The 10,824-nt window shown below is 44.8% G+C and overlaps 1 protein-coding gene across 2 annotated transcripts; it reads right to left on the reverse strand.

Moving 5' to 3' along the window:
• Nucleotides 1–4,270: 4,270 nt before the first annotated feature.
• On the reverse strand, nucleotides 4,271–6,499 carry LOC113744381 (protein LBH-like). Of its 2 annotated transcripts, XM_027273773.1 has the most exons (4): nucleotides 6,374–6,499; nucleotides 5,357–5,432; nucleotides 5,025–5,272; nucleotides 4,271–4,927 (listed from the first exon to the last, which is right to left on the reverse strand). In XM_027273773.1, exons 1-4 carry the CDS (start codon nucleotides 6,397–6,399, stop codon nucleotides 4,810–4,812), a joined length of 468 nt encoding a protein of 155 aa, XP_027129574.1. In that variant the 5' UTR covers nucleotides 6,400–6,499; the 3' UTR covers nucleotides 4,271–4,809. The 2 variants fall into 2 exon arrangements, with proteins under 2 accessions (XP_027129574.1, XP_027129573.1); XM_027273772.1 differs by lacking the exon at nucleotides 6,374–6,499 and having other exon boundaries at nucleotides 5,357–5,724.
• Nucleotides 6,500–10,824: the final 4,325 nt, after the last annotated feature.

Genomic DNA, 10,824 nt, shown 5'->3' on the forward strand with positions numbered 1-10,824 from the left:
ACAGCAGCTAACAAACTGAGCTAACATTAGCTAAGAGCAGCTAACAAACTGAGTTAACATGAGCTAAGAGCAGCTAACAGACTGAGCTAACATGAGCTAACAGCTGCTAACAAACTGAGCTAACATGAGCTAACAGCTGTTAACAAACTGAGCTAACATGAGCTAACAGCAGCTACAGCTTTCAGCGGTTTACTTCACTGTCCATCATAAACTCTGTAAATCACAGAGTTGAGTTATCTGATGAAACTATAACTACTAAACTACTTCTGATACTGCTGCTTGTAAAAGTAATACCAGGGTAATACTACCAATAAACGCCACATGCAGCATAAACCTGAAGAAGTCATTGAGCTCACGTACTACATCACACACACACACACACACACACACACACACACACACACACACACACACTCATCCATCACACTCAGGCTCTTATGTACAATGTTTCTAAAAAAGACGTCTGCTGATTGGCTGAAGAGGCTGTGTGTGTGTGTGTGTGTGTCAGTGTGTGTGTGTGTGTGTGTGTGTGTGTGTTTCATGACATTAGGATTCAGCTCCAGCTGCCTCAGTTCATTAAGCGTGAGGAGAAAAGAAAGAGGAGGAGGAGCGGCTCGTGTAAGTCACCGATGCTCCCGTGGGAAACAGTGAAACCTTCTCAACTCCTGCAACATCGACGCTCTTCATCATCTCACCATCTATCTCACTGCGACCAACATTTTCCCAGACACTATCCTTTCACCCTCGTACCCATCTCTTCCCTCCTCCTCCTCCCTTCTTCATCCCTCCATCTGTTAGTGGTTAGCAGAAATGTGTTCCCTTCAGGGCCAGGAAACCTGTAGTATTTCCTGCTTTGCCAGAGAGAGAGGAGGAGGAGAAGGAGGAGGAGGAGGAGAACAGAGAGGCACTGAGCCTGAGGAGGAAACCCACACAGAGAAAGAGAAACAGAGAGACGGTGAGAGGACGGAGGGAGGGTTGAGTGAAGGCCTCGTGTGCATACATCTGGCTTTGATTAGCCAGACGGAGAGGGTGATGGTGAGCGCGGAGACAGAGGGGCTTTTATTTTTGGCACTTTTGGGGGGATACAGAGTGATTGACCTATTTTTTAATCCTGCATCCTCTTTGATTTTTCCTTTTCGTCTGCTCGTTTCATTCACATCTCGAATCTTCTGGAACCGACTTTTCCTCTTTCAGACTTTCTCTGTAGACCAAAGCAGCGAGGCAGGCGGGGGGATTTAAGGTGCAGCCCCGTTTTCTACGCCACCATTTTCTATGTTCGTTCCCCTCCAACCACAGTTTCACTCACACACACTGTATCCTCTGTCCTCTGCTCAGTGCTGAATATCAGCTCATTTTTAATCAGAGTTTATTAAGAAAACAGTATGAATTCATCACCGTCATCTTCAAGATTGCTATAGCAACAAGCTGGCCAACATCCATGTGTTACCTAGAAACTGAAGGTGAATAAGCTGCTTACAGACGATTTATTTTATCATTTTTAATCCTTTACAAACTTTGCAGAGTTTCAGTAAACACGCCACACTTCTGCCTTTGAATGTAACTGTGGTGGAGTTTGTAGAGTTTGGAGGTGTTTCAGCCACCGCCGGTTCCTCCACCAAGTTTCTCTTCATTACAGCTTAAGTAAGTACGTTTGTGGTCCAAGATCTAATCTTGGTGCTTTGTGGTTGTATAAAGTCATGATAATTGACCAGCGTTGGTGAAATACTGACGTTCCCACACGGGTCTGAGCAGGCCGTGGCGTCCAAATTGCGTTTCTTTTGTGCAGACCTCAAACGTTTGAGTCTGATGTTTAGTCTAGGATTAATGCAAAAACAAGCAAAGTCCTGAGGGGACGACAGAAGAGGAGACAAAGAGTGAAAGTCTGAGACAGTGTCAGAGTTTCTCCGATCTCTGGGAACCGTCAGCCGGCCCCTGACAGCTCCTCCCCAGGGCCCCCTCCCCCCTCAAAGAGCTTTAAATCCAGCTCTGATAAACGTGAGACAGAAAACGAGAGACAGACGTGAACGTATATATCACAGTGTTTGTGAAACACGGGCACATTTCAGGCTGGAAGCTGACCACACGACCCGCAGTGTTATTACTTCATATATTCAGATGTCAGAGACGTTTTCTGTCTGCGTTTCTGCTGACTGTGGAGCTTTCAGCGTGAGAGTCTGCAGGGAAATGAATGAACGTTTGAAACACGCTGACTCGGTTTGAAGGCTTCAGTAAAACCTCTAAACATTTAAATTTTAGATTTATTGAATGCAGATATTTCAGACTTCTCCTGCAGCTTTTGAACGACGCTTCACTTTGTTGTGTTTCCTCTTGATGGATGCTTTCAACATGACACGACCTACACTTCTGTCATCATCTGCGTGATGTGCTGGCCACAGATCTGGACTCATTTATGGCTTTTGCAGAATATACACAACTCTGCAGGTTAAGACTGAAACTTTAAAACAATGAGAGACTGTCATGTCTTGAACTGTCATGTTTTCTGTTATCCTCCTGTCTTGTCTTTCAGGTCATCCCTGCTCCCTGATTACCTGCGATTACCTTCGTCTTGTCCTGTCCGGCGTCTCTTTGTCTTGTATTCTTGTTTTCTGATTACCTGATCTTCGACCTCTTGCCTGTTTTTTCTTACCATGATTTTTGCGTCACAGACTTGTACTGTCGCCTGTATTTGTGTTTTTCTAAACCGTTTTTTAACCACCACTTTTGTCTCAGAGTCTGCATTGTGACAGAGACCACTGCAGAGTGGACAGTTTCTCTGGCTTTGATGCTTGAAAGTCTGTTTCTGCCTGAATACATAGATTGTCATTCTCAATCATTCGTTTGAAGAAAAAGACAGCTGACTAAAAGAACAAAGAGATGAGTTCAGATTTTTAATCACAGCTTCTTTCAAGCTTCTTGGCGTGCTCGCCGTCAGTTTTTCATGTTGCTGTTGGCTGACTGTGAATTTATTTACAGTCGGTTACTTGTCAACAGCTGCCAGTTAGTTACTTCATCGGTTTACAGTGTAAAGTCTGAACTAAACTTTTCATGATCAATAGCTATATTTTTAGTAGTTGTTTCTGTTGGAGGATAGTTTTTAGACTTGATCGCCTCATCAGGACCTCGACCTCTAGAAGTGACGTGCATGTAGAAATATTGATTTAAGAAATATTTGAAGTGACGTGCATGTAGAAATACTGATTTAAGAAACATTTGAAGTGACGTGCATGTAGAAATATTGATTTAGGAAACATTTGAAGTGACGTGCATGTAGAAATACTGATTTAGGAAACATTTGAAGTGACTAAGGTTTAGATACAGACTTTAAGTGGTTGTCACTGCTTTTAGGAATATATTCTCAACAGAATAAAGTAAATTAAACGAAATATTTTCACTGTTCCCTGATTACAAATAAATAAACACATCAAGTTTTCATGCAGATTTTCAGCCAAAGTCTCTAAAAGATGAAGCTTTCTCTGCCTTTCATAATAAAACATCATACAGACATTATAACTTATACTACATGATGTAATTGCACTGTGTTTTATGTAACTGTGTGAATGTGTTCTGTGTTCTCACTGTGCAGCTCTGCTTCCCTCTAGAGGCCAGGTGCTGTCATCACATGAAGCCGCAGCTGTAACCTGATCGGGTTTCTTTGTTTTTCAGGGGTTAATGACCCCTCCAGTTAACACCCAGGTTAAATTAACGGCCGCAGACCCCTTTGACTTGTTAAATTGTCAATCACTGCAGAGAAGAGAGTCGTAAGAGGGGGAAGGAGCTGGACCTGACTTCACCTTGATTTCTCGTACTAGTGTTTGTTACTCTTTGGTGTTACAGTATAGAGCATATAGTCATTCATATAATGAACATCTGCACGAGAAACGTGGATATAAATATAACTTTATTGTTGTATGATAGCCATCTTAAAGAAACACGATACAACACGTTGGTTTCACCTTCGTCTTTAAAATAAATCACTTCTTTATTCAGCTTTCACTCAAAGAACATTTGACATTTTCACTGTGCAGATCCTTCAACATCATTAACTTCAATGTGAGCGAGCCAGAAGACGAGACTGGGGCTGACTTTTAGTCATTGTGCAGCCTTCAGACTGCTGCTGATGATACCACAATGATAATGTGACATTAAAAAACAAAAAAAGACAGATCATGTACGTCTGACTTTAATTTAAGGTGCCTCGTCATCTCCTCCATCCTCTCTGATGCTTCTTTTACAATTTACTTGTGACATTTCACCAAACCGGTCCTTGGTTTCTGCTCTGGTGTTTGTTTTTAAATTATTTTTTATTCACTTATGGTTTTTTAGTTTTGCTAAATTCAGTTTTTAACACTTTGTGTTTGCATTAAAGGTGCTATAGAAGTTTAAACGAGGCACAGCCGCCACTATGAAAACAATAAAAACACTCTTCATGCTTCAACATGTTTCAGAGCTTTCCTCTCTGCTGCCAGTTCCCATCCAACAGAAACAGAAATGTGCAAGTGTGTCTGAGATTTTCATTGAAAGAGTAACTAAATAATGTAAAGCTAATTTTGTGAAGCAGTCCGAGTACTCTAACACGTTACTTTATTACATATTACCCCGCAACGCTGGTGACCGACAGCTGAGAGCTGAGCCCAGCTCGTACTTGAGTCAGCAGGTGTTAATACTGTGGCTCCAACCCCCAATCACTACTCCTCAGACCGCCTCCACGTGATGTAACCAGTGCACAAAATGGGAGTGTATCCGCGATATTCAGTGAAGAAGTGGAGATGTGTCGTCCGTCTTTATATTCAGTCTTTAGTCTGGACAGGTTCAACTCCTCAGGCCGGGCGGGGCAGCCTCAGGAGGGGTGGGCGAGGCGGGTGGGGTCAGCCGAGAGAGGGACAGTTGACTCTGGGACGGTCCGATGGAAGACTTCCTGGCAACTGAGCTGCAACAGTGGAAAGACATGGTGAGGTGGTGCAGAGGAATGAATGAACGGCCTTAAAGACAAAGTGTGGTGGTGGGCGAGAGACTCTGGTCCTCACCCTTCTTCTGCCCCCAACTCCTCCTGCTGTTCTCCATCCACACATCCCTCTGTGTTATCAGCTCCGCTGTCCTCCTCTTCCTCCCCTTCGACGCTGTTGCCCCTGAGGCAGCGTGGAGGCCATCGCGGCTGCCCGTTCTCCAGCTCGCTCTGCTCCGTGGGCTCCACGACTATCGAGGGGAGACGCTCCCTCTCGTAGAGGAAGTCATCCGGGTAGGAGTCGTCGTTCGTGTTGGTTTCAGGGAAGATCTGCACGCAGAGATCAAACATGAAGTTGAACTTTAATGCTGAAGCAGCAACCTGCATCAAACCTTAGAAACTTCATGGTTGTACCTGGTAGGCTCTGCTCCCTCTTCTCTGACCCGGATCCTCCAGCTGAGATTCTGCTTGACTGAGAATAGTGTTCAGACTGCAAACACAAACAAACACACATGAAACTGGAGCTGCAAAAGAACCGCATCTGCAGATCCTTAGAACATGAGGGACCATGTTCGACGGTTCTTTAAGGAACCGCTCGACTTGAGCAGCCAGGCATCAGGAGGCTGATTATCACCTGTCCCTGTTTACAGCTTGTTCACAGCTATGTTAGTATTTAGTACAAACGCTCAGGCGATGCCTGCAGGAAAAACAGCGCCAGATAAAGTGAAATGTAAAGAATTAAATCACATCACTGGAGCATGAGAAGCTTCAGAAAAACTAGAAATCAGGCTCAATGATAAACAAACTATTAATCCTGGTTATTTGTCACATTATTGTAACGTCAGTGGGACTTTTGTCAGGATCCTGTTGGTCTGATGGATCTGATCAGTCAGGATATATTCTGATAGAAAACTAAAAGTCCAGGGTGACACCCTCCCCTCCCCCCGGCCCTTGGGGATGAGGTGTAGGAGGAGGATGGAGTGGTGCTGGTGGTGGTTCCTTCCTTCTGTTTCTGTTAATCTGCAGGTAAGCACTTAATAACTTAACGGGCTTAATAAGTGGCTGCTTAACTCCTTAAAGAGGAAGGAAGGGATGAGAGAGGCTGGAAAGAAAAAGGAGAGACGGCCTGAGATGAAAATTATGAAGACTTCAGTTTTTACCTGTGAGGTGATAACAGACCTGACATTCTAATGATTTCTAATTAAACATATTAATGAATCACAGCTCGTTTGCACACAGAGGTAAACTCAGTGTTATGTTATTAATACTTTATTTCATTTATAAGAGCTCAAACTAAGTCAGCGGGTACTTTTCAAAGCCAACAGGTGCAATGTGTTGCACTGACCAACTGACATGATGTTTATCATAATCTCATTTCCAGTTCTAGTTAGTTTCAGAAACCTCTTCAGTTCGATACGACACATATCTTACCTGTGCGAGGCGGGAATGCAGCTCATCTTTACTCGATCCTGTCTTCTTTTGCAAAACTGGACTCTTCCTTCTGAAAGTCGACTTCGCTGTCAGTCACTTTTCTTTCCTTCTTCCTATCAGTCACAGGTTCAGATGCTTCTCCTCCTCCTCCTCCTCCTCCTCCTCCTCCTCTGTTTTCCTCCTCCCCTCCCTTCACTTTTTTCCCACAGTGCCCCGTCATGACGCACACCCTGCACACTCAGGCTTAACATCACCTTCAATTACAAACAAAGCCGTGATGTGACATGTGAGTGAGCATCAACACGAGCTGTTCATCACGCCGTGGAGATTATTTGACATTTCCCAGAATATAACCCCTGATTATTCATCATTGTGATGCCACGTTAGATTGAGGTGGTAAACACGTGACTTTGTGTGATATTCTGGGATCAGAGCTGAGTTTACATGTGGAGCACATAAGGTTATTTTAATAGGTCTGTATTGACACTTCAGCTGATCAGGCTGCAGGCACAGGAGACATTTTCTAGTCTAACCAGCAGGAGGCGCTCACACATTTAGTGTTTGGCACTGAGCATGAAGAGGCGGCAGCAGGAGTGTGTGTTTGTGATGGTTCTGCTTGTGTTTCCTGTTTTGTCTCTGTGTATTTCTGCTTCCTGCCTTTGTTTTGCTTTTGCCTTTACCTTTCACACGTGAACAGTTCAGTTTCAGACACCGAGGGGCGTCTGTCTGTCAGCCTTTTGTTTCACCAACCACTAAAAGTCAGTCCCACATTTACTCTTGTCCGGCGGCTTCTTGCTCGCTCACTCTCTCCTTTTCTCTTCTTAGCTTCCTCCGTCAGCGTCCTCTTCACTCTCTTCTCCTCTGCCATCATGTCCATAGAAGCTGCTAACCACCTCCTCTTCTTCTTCCTGGTAGTCCATAACGCCTGTTGGTACAAACACTCAGTTCGTCAGCTTGGCCAAGCTGACGAACTGAGCTAACAGCAGCTACAGGGCCTGTAAACTTCTCTTCACACTATTTTCCACAGATCTTTTCTCGGTTGTTTTGCAGCAGCAGTTTCCTTCACTGTCCATCAGTCACATACTTGTCCTGACCCTGAGCACAAAGTCAGCTTAGGAGGGGGGGGGAGTTACACAATGCTGCTTTAAGTACTAGTGTTGAAACGGTAAAACTGATCCAGTATCAGGGTCGATTCATCAGAAAATCTCATTTCTTGCGGTCCCGTCTGGCTCCGAAACAGGAAGCTGTGAGAAGCGATCAGTACTCGCGGCGATAGCATCACCGCTGCTTGTTTCTGCGGGAGATTTCCACGGATAAGAAACACTGTAGCAAATCCCACAGGGAGACAGAGGATGTGGTTAAGTAAACGCCACGGTTTAACTTTGATATTTCGTCACTTTCAATTATTTCATCGACGTTTTTTCAGCAGCGTTTTGTCGTCTCAGGGCCGGACTGGCCTCAGCAGCTTCAAGGACGAGAAGTGTAACCGTACCCTGCAGATCAAAAGCCGGCCTGTCGTCGCCGACCCTCCCAGAAGAACTGCAGCAGGGCCAGATTACCTGGTCAGATGTGTCCACGAGCTCAAATTCCTGTTCTGATAGGGCGGGTTGGTGCACGAATCACCCTCTAATCACCCCCCGAGGCGCCGTCGTATATCCCTAATGTCAACTTTCTCCAGGAAGCCTTCCAGGACTCGCTGCTACTAGAAAGAGCCGTGACTGCACTTCAATGAACATGTTGTTTACTCCTCTGACAGAGTGAGAGGTCGTCCACAACGGAGAATCTCCATGACTGCAGGCTGAGCTCGTGTTAGCTCAATCTGTTAGCCCGCTGTTTAGCTCATGTTAGCTCATGTTAGCTCAGTTTGTTAGCTGCTGTTAGCTCAGTTAACTCAGTCTGTTCAGCTGCTGTTAGCTCATGTTAGCTCAGTCTGTTAGCTGCTGTTAGCTCATGTTAGTCATGTTAGCTCAGTCTGTTAGCTCTGTTAGCTCAGTTTGTTAGCTGCTGTTAGCTCATGTTAGCTCAGTGTTAGCTCATGTCCTTAGCTCATGTTTAGCTCAGTCTGTTAGCTCATGTTAGCTCAGTTTGTTAGCTGCTGTTAGCTCAGGTTAGCTCAGTCTGTTAGCTGCTGTTAGCTCATGTTAGCTCAGTCTGTTAGCTGCTGTTAGCTCTGTTTGTTAGCTGCTGTTAGCTCATGTTAGCTCAGTTTGTTAGCTGCTCTTAGCTCATGTTAGCTCAGTCTGTTAGCTCTGTTAGCTCATGTTAGCTCATGTTAGCTCAGTCTGTTAGCTGCTGTTAGCTCATGTTAGCTCAGTCTGTTAGCTGCTGTTAGCTCAGTCTGTTAGCTGCTGTTGCTCTGTTAGCTCAGTCTGTTAGCTGCTGTTAGCCTCATGTTAGCTCAGTCTGTTAGCTGCTGTTAGCTCTGTTTGTTAGCTGCTTGTTAGCTCATGTTAGCTCAGTTGTTAGCTGCTCTGCTCATGTAGCTCAGTCTGTTAGCTGCTGAGCTCATGTTAGCTCAGTTGTTAGCTGTGTAGCTCATGTTTTAGCTCCTTGTTAGCTGCTATTAGCTCCGTCTGTTAGCTGCTTTTACTCTCTGTGATTTAGTTTATGACGGACAGTGAAGTAAACTGCTGACGCTGTAGCTGCTGTTAGATCCGTTCGTCAGCTTGGTGGTGAGCTCAGAGCCGCTCTGAGCTCACCGCCAGCTGACGAACTGAGTGTTTGTACCAAGCGGTTATGGACTACCAGGAAGAAGAAGAGGAGATAACCAGGCTCAGCAGCTTCTATGGACATGATGGCAGAGGAGAAGAGAGTGAAGAGGACGCTGACGGAGGAAGGTAAATGTGGGACTGACTTTTGTGCTTGGTGAAACAAAAGGCTGAAAGACAGAAGCCCCTCGGTGTCTCACCACCTGCTGACACTAACGTTCACGTGTGAAGTGAAGGCAAAAGCAAAACAAAGGCAGGAAGCAGATACACAGAGACAAAACAGGAAACACAGCAGAACCATCACAAACACACACTCCTGTTGCTGCCTCTTCATGCTCAGTGCAAACACTAAATGTGTGAGCGCCTCCTGCTGGTTAGACTAGAAAATGTCTCCTGTGTCTGCAGCCTGATCAGCTGAAGTGTCAATACAGACTATTGATAATAACCTTATGTGCTCCACATATAAACTCAGCTCTGATCCCAGATATCACACAAGTCATGTGTTTACTACCTCACATCTAACGTGGCATCACATGATGAATAATCAGGGTTATACTGGGAATGTCATAATCTCCACAGTGTGATAACAGCTCGTGTTGATGCTCACTCACATGTCACATCACGGCTTTGTTTGTAATTGAAGGTGATGTTAAGCCTGAGTGTGCAGGGTGTGCGTCATGACGGGGCACTGTGGGAAAAAAGTGAAGGGAGGGAGGAGGAAAACAGAGGAGGAGGAGAGGAGGAGGAGGAGGGAAGCATCTGAACCTTGACTGATAGGAAGAAGGAAAGAAAAAGTACTGACAGCGAAGTCGACTTTCAGAAGGAATGTCCAGTTTTGCAGAAGAAGACAGGATCGAGTAAGATGAGCTGCATTCCCGCCTCGCACAGTAAGAAAGTGTCGTATCGAACTGAAGAGGATTCTGAACTAACTAGAACTGGAAATGAGATTATGATAAACATCATGTCAGTCAGTGCACCAATTGTACCTGTTGCTTTGAAAAGCTACCCGCTGACTTAGTTTGAGCTCTTATATGAAATAAGTATAATAACATAAACACGAGTTTACCTCTGTGTGCAAACAAGCTGTGATTCATTAATTGTTTAATAGAAGTCCTTAAATGTCGGTCTGTTATCACCTCACAGTAAATACTGAAGTCTCATAATTTTCATCTCAGGCCGTCTCTCCTTTTTCTTTCCAGCCTCTCTCATCCCTTCCTTCCTCTTTAAGGAGTTAAGCAGCCACTTATTAAGCCCGTTAAGTTATTAAGTGCTTACCTGCAGATTAACAGAAACAGAAGGAAGGAACCACCACCACCCGCACTCCCTCCCTCCTCCTGCACCTCATCCCCAAGTGCCAGGGGGGGGAGGGTGTCACCCTGGACTTTTAGTTTTCTATCAGAATATATCTCGACTTCAGATCCCTCCGACCAACCGGATCCTGACTCATTAAAAACACATGAGGTTACAATAATGTGAAAATAACAGGATTAATAGTTTGTTTTCATTGAGCCTGATTTCTAGTTTTTCTGAAGCTTCCGTGCTCCAGTGATGTGATTTAATTCTTTACATTTCATTTATCTGGCACTGTTTTTCCTGCAGGCATCGCCTGGCGTTTGTACTAAATACTAACAACAGCTGTGAACAAGCTGTGAACAGGGACAGGTGATAATCAGCCTCCTGATGTTTTGGCGCTCAAGTCGAGCGGTTCCTTAAAGAACGTTGAACATGGTTCCTCATGTTCTA

This window comes from Larimichthys crocea, chromosome XXII (assembly GCF_000972845.2).
Source record: "Larimichthys crocea isolate SSNF chromosome XXII, L_crocea_2.0, whole genome shotgun sequence".
In the NCBI taxonomy this organism is placed as follows: domain Eukaryota; kingdom Metazoa; phylum Chordata; class Actinopteri; family Sciaenidae; genus Larimichthys; species Larimichthys crocea.

What these genes read in the sequence shown, in the direction of transcription:
- LOC113744381 (XM_027273772.1), bottom strand. Translation starts at nt 5,512, where the DNA reads ATGGTCCCTCATGTTCTAAGGATCTGCAGATGCGGTTCTTTTGCAGCT. An exon ending in GAGGGAGCAGAGCCTACCAG is followed by an intron (nt 5,273 to 5,356) that starts GTACAACCATGA and finishes CTCTGCGTGCAG; the next exon opens with ATCTTCCCTGAAACCAACAC. An exon ending in GAGTTGGGGGCAGAAGAAGG is followed by an intron (nt 4,928 to 5,024) that starts GTGAGGACCAGA and finishes CCACTGTTGCAG; the next exon opens with CTCAGTTGCCAGGAAGTCTT.